The sequence below is a fragment of the Empidonax traillii genome, unplaced genomic scaffold (assembly GCF_003031625.1).
Source record: "Empidonax traillii isolate 1590-97213 ecotype Southwest subspecies unplaced genomic scaffold, ASM303162v1 scaffold1666:size129087, whole genome shotgun sequence".
Taxonomy (NCBI): Eukaryota; Metazoa; Chordata; class Aves; order Passeriformes; family Tyrannidae; genus Empidonax; species Empidonax traillii.
Genome location: NW_020956859.1, coordinates 89219 through 103854, shown reverse-complemented (window position 1 = coordinate 103854; position 14636 = coordinate 89219). Strand labels below are relative to the sequence as shown.

Below are 14636 nucleotides of genomic sequence, written 5' to 3'. Positions count from 1 at the left end.
ATCAGGGCTGAAGGCAACTTACAGAGCAAGCCTTATCTCCTGGGTTTATTTTCAAACCGTTTTTTAGACTGAAAAGCAGCCTTTGGCTGTTTGCTCCCATGGGCATGGGTACAAAAGCTCTTTCCCCTATTGAATGTGCACAAGAAGAGGTGTCAAAGAGTGTGCATCTCATTCACAGGTGCTAAACAAGTCTTTTATTCACAGAGAGAAACAAAACTGCCCAGACAGTGCAGGGGGATCACCTCCCCTCACTATCCTGCCACAAAGTAATTCAAATGCAAGGCATTTTCTAGCTGCTGATTCAATCATATTTTATCAGATTAGCAAAACTAAAACTACATTTGACCTGTCTGGTTCAACTGCAACCTCACCAGGGGTCATGGAGTTAACAGGAACTGAAGAGGAACCGGTTCAGGCCCCAAACAATGCTCAGTCTGGAATAACATTCAATGAGTATCTCCTGGACTGATAATTTGGTATTGTTTTAAAGCACATCAGTAATTCAGGATGAAATGCCCACCTTCTCTTCTCCATTAAATTCCCAATGGTTGTCTCACTTCAAAGCCAAAAAAGATGCACTGAGGCATCGCACAGCCCGTCCAGCACAGACCGATGGCAGAGGGTTAACAAAATACACCTCTGAATCCAGACTGCAATATCAGATCCCAGTTTTATTCCCCTCAGGCAGAGCGAACAGATGTTATTTCTTCCGGTGCGGAGGGATGCCGAGGATCAGGGCTGTGATATAAGAGAGTTCTTCAGGGAAGAGCGGGATAAGATGTCTGCACGGCATCTCCAAAACAACCCAGGGACGCACATTCCAGACATCCCTCGCTCAGAATCTGACTGCTTCCACAGATGGCTGGGGTGGGGAGCCACAATAAAAGCACTTCTGCTTGTTCTGACTCGTTTTTTTTTTTTGGGGGAGTATGCAGGTTAAAGTGATACCTGTTGGTGACTGGTCATTTCAGCCACCTCAAGTGTTACCTGCTTTAAACTCAAATCTCACTCTTCTGACATTTTATAGACTGAAAACATGAACCTCTTCCTCCTCCTACTGCAGAAGCAAAACAACCCTTCTCTTCTCAGAATAAAAATAATAATAAAACTCTAAATACAGAAGCAGTCTATATTACACATGCAGGGAGAGGATAAGAGAACAAACAGCAGAGAGTTGGGCAGAGAACTCAATGTGTTACAGGACGGTGGTGCTCATGTGTTGAGGTAAACAATAGGATTGTCATGGATTAAAACAGAACTGAGGCATGTTAATGAAAGGAAAAAACCCCAACCAGCAATAAAACGAATTAACAACAGTTAATCTTCCCAGTTCTGATTGTGCAGGCTGCGAAATTCTCCACTCTGCCTGAGAAACTATCCTACATTTTTTGACGAGCAAAGTTTGATAAGGAGCTTCATCATGAATACTTCATCAAAACGAGTAACAGCTCTCTGCTTGCTTTACTGAAAATTAGTTTAGGAGTATTTTCCATGGTTTTATGATAGGAAACATTCCTTTTTTATATCTCCCATTTTGTTAAAATATTGGTTAGTTGGGTTTGTTTTTACTTTTCCTTATATACTGTTTCGTAGTTGGAAGAGAAAGTTCTTAAAACAAAAAAGGAAAAAATTTAACATGAGAAACCTTTTGCAGCAAGGCCACCCTTAGATAAATAGGCCCAAAGCAAATGGAGAACACTGAAAACAAGGAGCAAGAACAATCAGGATAAATCAGGCAGTCCTGAGAATGGTACAAACAAAACAAACTGACACTGGAATTTGCTGCTAATTTACTTCTCCAGTAGATTAAAGCAGGGAGCTTAAAATAAACAAACACCAGCACTACAAACACTGTACAACTTTGATACAATGCCAGGAATGGAAGATATTCTCAGAGCAACTTTAAGTAGCTGCATGCATTATTCCTCCTGTGGGGAGTTCTGAGGTTACACATTATTTATTCTAGTTTGGAGTCATGTTTATGTTTTACTGGAAGAGAGGAATCAATAAAATCTGTATGTGCAGGGAGCCTGGACTGATGTCACTGCTGACACCTTTCAGGATGCCTCTTCTGCCTTCCTGTAGCCTTATAATGGCAGCCCTTCACCAACACACTGTTTGGCAGCCCTTGACCTTATTTATTTAATTTTTTTGATGTTTTGGGTTGTTTTTTTTTACAGAACAAATTGTGGCAAAGAGAGTAGGGAAGTTACAAGAGAAATCTGAAGCTTGGCGTGCTGATTTAACAAATGTCATGGTCTTTGACAATGAGGCTTTTACTTCTTGTTCCAAAGACATCCAAAGCCATGCTGGAGTTGATATAAAGCTGATTTTTCTACCCAGTTAAATTTCTCCATTTTGCTTCTTTCTTTCATGCCTCACTAAGCTGAAAATGTTCCCATTAACCCCAGTATGACTTGGATATTTTGCTTAAAAGTCCATCATTTAATATCATATAAACCTCAAAATGGCCATGAGAATCATAACAGGACAGGAACTAGCCTTGTATTTAGGGAGAGAATATGCTGTCAAGAATGACTGCACAAAACACAGAGTTTTATGGTCTTGACAAACTCTGCTGCCCACAGACTCTTGGAGAAAAATGAGATTGTTGAGCAAAGGGCTTCATGCCTTGAAAAGGATACCCAGGTCCCCCACTGCAACTACACTTTTCAGAAAAGACTGATGAAGATGGAATAAACTCTCTCCTTTTCTCATTATACCTCACTAACAGGGATCAGCCACTCTTAAGAATCTAAATTTGGATCTCTTGAAATCAAGTTGTGCTCTCAAAACGAATCTGGCTCAGTCAGTTCTTGGTGAAGTCATGAAAGTTCCTCTAAGAATGAAGTGAACACCTTTGCCAGGTCAATGTTAACTACAATAACACACAATCAAATGTGTCACTATTATCACAGCCTGGCCTGTTCAGATCCTTTCTGATTTCTAAGCAGTAATTTTTACCAAGTTTACTTGCACCAATATTTTCAGTACGCCCCAGCCTCATGTGTATTCTCCGTATCAATGACAATATTATCTGTACGAAAACTTGTCATTTCACTTACTTTGTCCTAATACAGTGCTCAAGTGGAGGAGTGAGATCATTTTCTTTATCTTCAGTGCACACCTGAGTTGTATCTGCAGAGACATAACAGACACTGTCAGTGGCTGGAATCCCTTCTATTCACACAGGATCCCACAGTGGCTCACAGGAGCTCCACACATGGAAGAGATGGATTATCACTCACACTGCACATCTCTCAGCCCACTCTGGACTGAAATACCCTGCAGGGTGAGCACTGCTGTCACATGAACACCATCTCCTGCCCTCATCCACACAACCTGGATGGATGGCCCATTCCTGGCAGTGTCCAAGGCCAAGGCTGGAAGGGGCTTGGAGCAAACTGGTCTAGTGGAAGGTGTCCCTGCCCATGGCAGGGGGTTTGGAGTGAGATGATCTTTAAGGTTCCCTCCAAACCAAATCCTTCTACGATTCTATGACCTAAAAAGGGTGGCTACAGATGGGGCTGAGAACACTCAGTGTAGATACAACAACTGCGGCTCACGGGAGCTACATTTTTTGGGGAATACATTTAAATACATTTATTGTGCCCAGCATTAGTTGTTCTGGGCCAGAAACTTGCCCAGAATTGTGCTGGCTACTGAACAGTCAGGATGATGGTGGGACAGTGTTCAGACTCACTGAACCACAGAATCATTAGGACTGGAAGAGACCCCCAGATCACTGAGAGTCCAACCATCAACCCAGCACTGACACACCTGCCACTAAACCACGTGCCCTGACCTAGGTTGGTTCACTAATACAGAGATGGCTTCAAGGAAAACCACAGGTCACAAAGTGAGGGCTGTCATGAGGCCTTTATTTCACAACATGATGTTGTAATTGCTAAGGAAGTAATTGCTGTTACTCAAATACTACGAACAGTGGTATTGCTTCACTTGAACAGCAAAGCCCAAGTCCAGGCCCAACTGGTTCAAGACTCCTTCACCCTGGAAAAGATGATTGTCCCTCGACCACTTAGCAAGCAATGCACAGCCAGGAGAAGAGGAGGCTGTGTTGGATATCAGAGAGCTGCCCCAGGCTGTGAGCACTCCTTTGGGACGGAGAGGAATCCCACTGTTCAGGGGAAAACAGAGAGGTCACTGTCTCAGACAGGGGATCTGTCAACAGTGAAAGTAGTCACTGAACTTCCCAGGGACAAAACATCCTGCGACCAGCTTGGATGTCAGTCTGCTCAGCTGTTTCCTGTTTTGGATTTAAAATGCAGCAGGTTATTTTTTTTTTTTTTCTCTTTCTTGTCCTCTGTCTGTCATCCAGCCAGTGGATTGGTTGCAAGCAATGAGTGATGCCAAGACAGGGTGCAGGATTTGGGTCTGCTTCACTGAGACTGCTGCAGACAGGATGGGAGGGAATTGTTCTTACATTCCCAGCTGCCAGTCTCAGATAGATCTGGCTTTCTCATGTCATAGAGAGAACCTGGTTCTCCCCTCTGTGTTGATTTGATCAGTGCAAATACATGCAGAGAACTCTGAATGACTTTAAGGGCTGGAGTAGGAAATGGACAATATTTAAGTGTATAAAACGCTGGCAGTTTTATCTGAAATCCTCAGGAACTTTGATGTACACAGGAATCTTTAAAGTCTAAAAGAGCCTCTTTTATCCTAATGTTGAAGAGTTTATAATATAGAATCATAGAATCCTTGAGGTTGGAAGCTCTGAGATCATCAAGTCCAACTGCCAACCCAGCACCACCACCTTGCTCACCACTAAGCCATGTCCTCAAGCGCCACCATGGTTTTTGAAATCGTCCAGGAATGGTGATTTTCAGCATTTTCAGCTTTGAATTCTTCCAACCAAGAGGTCTGAATGGAGATTTTTCACACACAGGGATAGGAAAAAAAAATTATTAAAGATGTATCTTACAGGAGTAGGCAAGGAACACTTAGCAAAGTTCATTAACTATCAAACTGTGTGTTAAAGTGTTTCATACAACTCATTCAGAGCAAGCAATACTGAAGTTACACTCTTCCATCAACAGCTAGAAGGATGTGAATATAATCTCTTTTATCTCCACTTACATTCTAAGCTAAAGGTAGTGAGAACCTGAGCACCACCACAGACTTCACTGCTTGTGCTGACTTCCATGGGATCTGGAAAGGGACCGAGGATGGTGTCCGTGACTCTGGAAGAATCTTCTGCAGAATTTACTTATATTATTCAGTGTCTTCTCTTCCTTCTCTGCTTATCAGAAATTTCTATCCCCATAGAATCAAAGGACCTTCATCCCTTTAGGGTTGTTGAATTCACTAGCAGGTGTTTTATACTAGCAGAAATTTTATGTCTAGTAGAAGGCATCCCTGCCTATGGCAGTGGGTTGGAACTAGATGATCTTTAAAATCCCTTCTCACCCCAACCATTCTATGATTTCTGGTCTACATTTTGGCAAATAGTTATGGGGATGAGAAGCAGGACAAATTCTCAATATAAAGTGGCTATTACTATTACTCTCAAAATTCTACTCTTTTCCATTCTTTCTACCTATCTTTCTCGCCCAGTGTTTCCTAAAACGTGACCTTGATTTTTAATCTTCCTAATTACAACCGAGATTCTCATTTTAAGGAATTTACCCTCTTGTTTAGCGAAAAGCAAACAGCTTTGCTAACCAGCACCCTGCCCCTCATGCTCTACCTCCGGGTAACACTGCTTAACCACCACCTCCTGTTGGCATTTCCACCAGGGGAATACCAGTAATATTCTCAGCATTCTGATATTTCCATCTGGTCCTGTGTGCATGGTTGAGATGCAGGACCAGAATCACCTCTCAGATGTGAAGTAATCTCGTTTTTTTCTCCAGACCCTAGCAGAGGATTATTGCAGCCAGAACTAGGACGGGGTTTCCCTGGAATGATGAAAAATATTTGCATTTTACTGCCTTCTGCAGAATGTCACAGATAACAGAGGATTTACTAGGACACATCCCTGGAAGAGGCTACAGCCACAACAAAGAGATTTCTATCTCTCCATGCACATTTAGGCTCTGAGGAGAAACACACAGATACACCACGACAGGTTGAACAGTAAAGAGAAACATTTATACATGCTCTGAGCAATTTCTCATCCAGGGATCTTAGAGCACCTGGCAGCTCTGGATTTTGGAAACATTCCTGATGTATTAATGATGGAAAGACAGATAAGGACTCCTGGATTGAACCACATGTTACATGGTACAACACAACAGAAAAAAAATGTGTTTGTAGTCCTATGCTGAATTTTCCATGTCATCTTTATCTGGGATAGACCATGTGGGAACCAGTTGGCAACTAAAGTCCTGCAAAAGTTTAAGCATGTTTTGAGATAATATACAATGTGATGCCTACAATAGAATGACAGGGATTTTAATTAAAGTAAGAGGATAAAAAAGAGGCAGAATGATGACTGAATTCACTCTCAAATCTCGTGAGATGCTGAAGCCCCCAGGACCACATGATTCAAGTAGAACATAAAACACCTAAATATTACCCTTTCTGTCCAGAAACATGGATAATGGTGCAAATAAGGAACAGAGACAACTTATTTTTTAAGGAGCAAACTACGACAAAGTGGCTCCTTAAGATTGAGAAGGAATATGATTATCACAGAATCACAGATTAGATTGTATAAACATATCGAAGGAAAGAAAACAGAAGATAAGTAAGATATTGTTAGCAAATAAAAATATAGTGGTCAAGAATGTGTTGATATGGCAGTAAGTAGGTGCTTTCTAAGGATCTGGATCCTTATCCAAATGCCTTCCAGATGGAGAAGTGTGTAGTTACTGTAAAAGCAGCTGGATAACTTGGCATGGTTTCCTGAAAGAAGGAGTGTAACAAGCTGGAAGATCTTTTGCAGGCTCGTGTTCTGCAGGTAGGTTTATAGGCAGGTAAGAGATTATTTTTTAGCAGATTACTGGCATCATCAAGGATTTCTGCTCATTTTCCAACTGGCATGGAGGGTTGAGGAGGAGGAGAGTTGCATTTCCTGCCTGTAGAAACGATGTGAGGTGATGTGAAGGAGAATGGGAGTAGTTAAATATGGTTTAAATATGGCCCTGGGAGTATGAATAGGCCAGACCACAACCTGATCCTTGGAAATCAGTGCCACTGATTAATACACAGTGTGTATGAAGTGACATATGCTCACTTTTAACCCTTTCAGCAGCTTATCCTCAAAACCTCCTTGCGAAACCTGATTTCCAATTAACGTACCGACGCTAATTATGGAAATTAGGAAACAGGCACACAATATTTAATGCCTGTGACCATCACTGCCTGCATTATTGGGCTCTTCTTCCTGTGCTGATGCTGCTGCCTCCCCCAGAGCTGAGGTGCAGAGTGACTGAGCTGCACATACCGACTGTTAACCGGATCTCCTCGTCCTGGTTGGCCAAACCATCGTAGTAGTAAAGGTCAAACCTCCTGCCCGTTTTCCAGTCACTGAGTAAATCCTTTTCCAAGCAGAAAAGCACGCTGAAGTGGCTCTCACTGCACACCAGCCAAATTGGGTACTTGGGGGTCTTCAAGTAGCAACCAACCTAAAAGATATAAAACATGAGAAGGTCACGAGGGGCAGGGGGAGAAACAATCCATTGTGGAAAACAGGAGATCACTTATTTATTATGGTCTACAAACTTTAATGAAGGCTCATGACAGCCTCTTGATGAGGACACCTTCAGTAAATCAGGGAATATATAAAGTAAATATTTGGCTTTCAATCAGAGGCAGGTAATGACATACAGCAGAAATATCATATCCCAGATGATCAGAACCAAAAGGAACCGTGTCCTCTGCAATAGCTGTAAAACCACAGTGAGTTTAGGTCAGGAATGCAACATGAGATCAATGGGAGGCTCTGCTCTCATGCAACAGTAGCTGAAGCCAGGAAAGAGACTAATAAGATCTCAGATAACATGAGAACCCCTGTGTGGGCAACTCAGCTGAACCCAAAATCTCTCTTTGAATTAAGAGTATAATGCATTCCCTGCACTTTACCATCTTCTTTTAGCTTCACAGTCTAGAAATAGAAAAGATTTTCAGCTACTAGAAGAAACCAGTAAAAGAAACACTTGTTTTGCTTTGTTATTCTCAACAATGAAATCCTGTCACCTGAAGAAACACAATGATTTCTTTAACAAAAGCCTTTACAAAGGCTTTGCCCTCCTTCTGAATGTTGGAAGTGTATTTATAAATACTCTGAATATTCTGTAGGAAATTACATGTTAATGATTTTCATGCTCATTCATAAATGTTTTAAACTCAAATACTTAAGAGATTCAATCTCTAATCAGTGAGGGAATGGGATTCCAACAACACTGCAGTAGGAAAGCCAATGGTTGGCATGGCATAACCTGAGCATGGCAATCCTGGTGGGAACGTTTGCACCGTTCCTGGGAGCACAGAGGGCTCAGGAATTCATCTGAAACACTTGGACACCGACACACACACAGTATGGGAAACAAACAGGATGAACTGGAAGTGTTGGTCACCTCCCAGAGCTACGATACCACTGCTGTTAGTTTTGAAACTCAATATATGCTGATTTAAAACGAGTCATGGAATTTCCTGCATCCCCAGAGGTCGGTGAATATCTTGTAGGATTTTCTTCCCCTCATATTAATGTATTTTGAGACAGATACCATCCATCTACCACTGCAAGCTGCTGCTATAAAGCTGCAGTATCAATTAAGGATATTAGCTCCATCAGAGTAAATAAGAGAGCAAAATTAATCATTAGATTGCTCGATGAAGCAAAGAAACTTTATTTCTTCCAGCTAGGATTTTAACATTCAGCCACAAGAGGTATTTATTATCAGTTTTATTCCTGTCATTGAGATCTGTGTTCTAAGGTTCTAAATAATAGTGTTCTTTTTCCCCCACTGAACTGTTGGGTTTTGTATCTTTGATAAATTGCCTGGGGAAACTAAAAACTGAAATTAAACATTTTGCTTTCAGTGGAATGATGCTGGAAACTGGAGGGCTTTTAACAGAAAAATTCTTAGATATGTTTTCTAGACATAGATTTGTGGATATTCTACAGTGCAACCCTCAGTTCTTCCTCTTGGGCACAGGTGCAAATGTCATCTAATATGCTGCCAAAAAGCAGAAGTCAACATATATTCTGTTGTAATTAAAACTCTAAACAGCACCCTAAATGATAAAGTGTGTTTTTATCATGATTGATATTTAGAATTTGTATCTGAAGAGTTACAGGGGCGCAAATCCAACTGCTTCCCTCATGAGAATTTCTCCTCCTGTTAGACAACAAGTCTCCAGCTAATTGAGTAACTGTTCTCTGACTCATTACTCTGCTAAAAATCTATTTAAAACAGCCTTTTATGCAACAGTTTTGTTTTTTATGTAAATTCTTGGCTTAAAAGTAAAGACATTTTTTAACAAGCTTACAATAGTACCGCTAACAGGAGTCATCGAGAGGGGAAATACGCAGATGCAACAAAAGATGGCAAATTAGAGGGACACGGATGAAAAGATCCGGTCTCACAAAGATGCACATTTTAATATGCAGATAAGCCAAAGCCAAAAAGAACAGCCAGTCTCCCCCATATGTCTGCAAAAGTGACTTCCCAGCTCCATCAAACAACATTTGACAAAATAAGATTATAAAGAGTGCAGAACTTATTATTCCTTTGGGTACTTCTTCAAACATCAGCTGTTGAGTGGACTGGAATGACAGAACTCTGGAAGCATTCAGGGTGGAAAAGACCTCCAGGATCATCTGAGTCCAACCTTCACCCGAACACAACCTTGTCAACTAAACCACAGAACTAAGTGCCATGTCCCGTTGTTTCTTGGACACCTCCAGGGATGGTGACTCCACCACCTCCCTGGGCAGCCCCTCTGAGTGCTTAACCACCCTCTCAGTGAAGAAATTCCTCTTGATGTCCAACCTGAACCTCCCCTGGCACAGCTTGAAGCAATTTCCTCTCATTCTGTCACTAGTTGCCTGGGAGTAGAGGATGACTTCCACTTCACTACAACCTCCTTTCAGGGAGTTCTAGAGAGTGATAAGGCCCCTCCTGAGCCTCCTTTTTCTCCAGGCTAAGTAATCCCAGCTCCCTCATCAGACTAACTCTCAGGACCCTTCATACATTGAAGTACATCCTCATTCAACTGGTCCAGCTGCTGAGGGGTGAGTTCTTCCTCACTTGCCTGGCCAGATTGGTTGGTGGTGATCCTGGAATACAACAGGACCCTGAAGAAGAAGCAGGAACACCCAGTGTTCTGACTCCTCAGGAAACCCATGAAACTCAGACAGAGTGTCCATCATCCAAAAAGTGCCTGACAGAGAACGGGGCCCTCCTTTCCAGTGTGTTCCCCACGACTGTAGTGCTGGCTCTGACTTCCAAGGGCAAATCAGGGATATGTGACTTCCATCTATTTCATTAAATATTTCAAGGGCTCAAAGGCTGTATTCCCATTACTATTCAAGTATTTGTTTTCAAACAGGCTCATTAATCTTCTTCAGGCAAAAACCAGGTGTCCTTTCGTGCTGCATATTTTCAGTTCTTACAGAGACGGCATTAACCCTAATCCTCCCTCTTACAAACCCCTTAAGAATGCTCATATATTTCAGGGACACCATTCTGATCTTCGGAAAATGTCAATTTTTCAAAAGCAAGCACTTCAAAGGGCTCATTTTCAACACCAAGGGCCGTCTTTTTCCACGTCTGATTTTAGAGTGTATTCTCACAGTGGTGAAATTAAATCTACACGCAAAAAATATTAAATCTACACACGAATATTTATCACTGGAGAATTATTGCAACATCTCTGCCAGAATGGGTGGATGGTACTTCACCATTCAGCTTTTATTTGCTCACTGAATAAGGCTGCCTTTCGCCATGAGAGTTCTAAGAGAAGCAAACAAGAGAATATGATATCAAAACCAAGGGGGATCACTGGATATGACTGATGTGATGGCATTTTTCTCCGGGAGTTTTATCACTGCATGTAATTTCCCCTCCTTGCTTGTTGGACTTCACTTTTTTATTTTCTAATTAAAATTATAGCTGTTCTGATTGTTATATTCAGAATGTCTGTTTGCCTGAATACAACTGGTATAGGCACTTATTTTCCAAAGTAATCATAGACTGGAGTGATTCTACTGGGTTCTTGTCAAACTGAGTAATTGTTGGTTGGACTGAATCCAGTGGGATTGATAGACAAAAGGATAATTACACACAGTTACAAGCAACAGCCTATTGTTTGTGCTGCCAGTGTTTTTCCCCCACAACTGCAATGACCTTCACTGAATTAATATTAAACAATGTTCCAGTGGTGTTAAGACTGAAGTGTCAACGGTGTAAAAACAGGTATCTCTGCAATAGCCCTCGGGCGAGCAGGAGCCCTCAGGTCACCTCTTCCACTGGCACCACTGAAACACCAGGTCAGCTACATTCCTGTTATATCTGCAGATAGCTAAAGGACACTGTGAGGGTAAAATTACTGCCATTGACAGGTACTTGATTTCAATTAGATTAAGAAAAATAACATTAATGTTCACGATCTGACATTCAGGGTATTGATACTGATATCTGATATTCAGGCAGAATTAAATGGCTCTGCCAGGTGAGACAGAAATTGAAGAGCTTTTAGCCGTATAGTTATAAAATAGTAGCAAACACTACGGCTACCTTGGAGCCCTAGACAAATTCTCTGCAGCTTTAGAACCTTTTTGTTTTAGAAAAGGGAATGTTTCTGATAATAGAATGGGGGGGATAAAAGGGCAACATTAATAATGAAGAACAGAAAGAGATGTGTGTTCAGTCCTAGGACTCCCAAACCAAAGACTCCTGGAAAGCACTGGCTTATGACTTAATTTCCCTTATGCTGCCTTAGTATAAAAGACAGCAGATGTGGCAAGGAAAATTGATGTCAGGGTGCCAGAGAGCCTCTGGATCTTGTCTTTACCTTTGTCCCACTCTGCTGCTCTTCTGGTATGTCCCAGCAAGTGAATAAATCGCCAGGGAGGTTCAGACCCTCACTCAGGCTTCAGCACTTTGCCATTTCCTCGCTGCACATGAAGGGGTTTCTAGTTCCCTGCACTAAGTCACATCACTGCAATGACAAGGGCAGGTCAAGATTCACTCCACTTAACTCTTCTGCATCTATTTCTAGGCCCTCTAACTTAGGTTGGCCCTTAGGCTTTGGCTGTCTGTAAAATTTAGCAAGGAAGAGATGGGCATTGTCAGAAATTCTGGCATTCCCCCCTGTTCATCCATGATGAAGGGACTTGGCTTCGCTCTGACCTGAAACATTCTCAGCCTATAAAGGACCCAAAGTGAGATGGCACAAATCCACATCCAAATGCAGGTATTTATAATCCAGAGAGACATGTGGAAAATATTTGACTTCTTATTTTCTGCTTCATCTGTTTGCAAAGCATGCAGGGCTCTTCTGAACACGTGGGCTTTGGTATTCTTGTTGTCTCAAAGCAAAGCTCTGTGACTCTGTTTTATTTGGAAGGATGTTGAGAAGAAAGCAACGCCAATACCCCAGCCACAGGGAAAATAACTGTCCATAACTTGGGAGGACAACAGGACTTCATTAAAGATCATTTCAGTTCCAGGCTAGAAAGGGAGATGTAAAAACAGGGAATGAAGAACACGCTTTTTAAAGGCCAGTGCTTTGTCAGCCTTGTTTCAGTTGAATTTGAATGTCTCACATGGTTTTGCCTCCAGCTTCACAAATGCCTCATATAAATAGCAGCATCCCTTGCTGAAAGCATCTACAGGGCACAATATCTACCCCTATTCCTGAAAAATAAATGGAAAATTAAACCCAACCATCAAGTTTCCACTTTGCACTTGCTTATTTTTGTTGCTGGTTTCTCAAACGAGGTGGTTAAAACCCTCTTTCTAAACCTCCCCCTCCACAACCCCTGGCTTGAGTCCAGTCCATCTGATGGATAAACGTGGTTGTTTGGGAGACATATTTCCCAGGGAAGAAGGTTATAGGAAGGATGTTCCACAGGGCAAATAAACCAGTGAGGTGCCAGAGGACAGAGCACTGTGCTGAATTTAAAAATTCAAGTAGGTCCAGTCATAGCACAGAGTGTGCTGGTCTCATCAAAAGGACCAGAGATAATGCTTCCCATCTGTGGAATTTTAATGAATAAATTCTGTTTATTTCTGTTACTCTTTGAAAAGAAAGAGGGGGAAGTGAGCATAACTTCTTTGTCAGTGCCCTCTCTTCGTTTTCAGAAACGCAAAGCCTGAAAAGCAACAATCTCTCGAAAGGCTGAGAGCTCAGGGAGTGCCTGGGACACCGTCAGGAATCAGAGCAAGGGAGAGGTTGGGAGGTCAGATGGCAGGAGGTTTAACTACTGCAACAGGACAGGTTAAAGCAGGAGGGAATCAGCGAAAACAAAGAATCAGGGTGAAGGTTCAAAAGGGACAACTAGCCTTATTTCCTTTACTTCACATATACCAGCTCATAACTAAAGCGGTTTCAAAACACTTTTCGGATGGATGAGCAAATTCATCAGCCACTACCATACTGCCTTCAGAATGAGGGATTCAGATCTGTGCTCATCCCAGTTCAGCCACGAGCTTACTGGGAGACTTACTGTGATAAGCACTTTGACTTATATTCATCTGCAACCCCCCTCTGTAAAATGCTAAAGACACCTGGCACTCTTGGAAAGCACAGATCTTTTAACAGGAAAGGACAAATAAATGCTATATATTGTTGTTATTATTATCATTATTAATATTAATCAGCACAGTGGTATTTATTTACGGGTTATTAATGATATTGAAGTTAGAAAGTTTTAATAATAATAATGATAATAGTAGTATCTTTCAAATTTATCACCTGAGAATGCAGATTATTTTTCCCTTTGTCACGGTAAGTCTTTTAAATGACCTGCCATGAAGATGAGGAGCATCTGTTTCTATTTTTAACATCAGGAGAGATTCATAAAAAAAAAGAACTTCATCATTCTAAGTCTTTCCACCTGCAATTTTAATGTGGCATTTAGGCCAAAGGCTCTGACCCAAATACAGGGACTTTCTCACCCAGGATTGCTATAATTGGCCCTGCCCACTCCTGTTCCTCATCCCCTTCTCTGAGGTCTTGTCCCTGCTGAGAAACCACTCAGCTTCCCTGAGACTTCACTGGACTGCTCTGTTCTGCAGCTCAGCAAACAGAGGAAACCTCCATCACTTTTCTGTGGATTGACCAGTTTTTGGAAATGTTTCTGTTGCTTTAAGAGCTCTAAATAAATCCCAGTAAACCTAAAATCTCAATTTAGGCCTCTAAGTCAAATGTGTATGACCATATGGAATTAATACTGCTTAAATATGGGCTTAGCACAAAGAAAGAAAAATCCAGAAATGTGTAACTTGGCTACTGAAAAGTAACAGAATTGGGCTTTTAGGTTTTTTTGCATTAAAATAGGGAATCTCACTACGGGAACTAAATGTTTGCACATGAAATGGATGGAATGGATCCATCTGTCATTGGGAAACAATTTGCAACAAGCAATTACACCGCAAAAAGCTCTTCTGAGTGCGGTGATATGTCAGGGCTGAGAGTGATGATCAGACATTTAACAGTTC

At 41.6% G+C, this 14636-nt stretch overlaps 1 protein-coding gene across 3 annotated transcripts in view; it reads right to left on the bottom strand.

Annotated features, from left to right (window-relative positions):
- MINDY4 (MINDY lysine 48 deubiquitinase 4) overlaps window positions 1–14636 on the bottom strand; it is a 72045-nt gene that overhangs the window by 2852 nt on the left and 54557 nt on the right. For all 3 annotated transcript variants that reach the window (XM_027908253.1, XM_027908256.1, XM_027908254.1), the window contains 2 exons: window positions 7412–7592; window positions 3066–3138 (listed from right to left, as the gene is read on the bottom strand). In XM_027908253.1, coding sequence (XP_027764054.1) covers window positions 3066–3138; window positions 7412–7592 — 254 coding nt within the window. The remainder of the gene's footprint in view (window positions 1–3065; window positions 3139–7411; window positions 7593–14636) is intronic.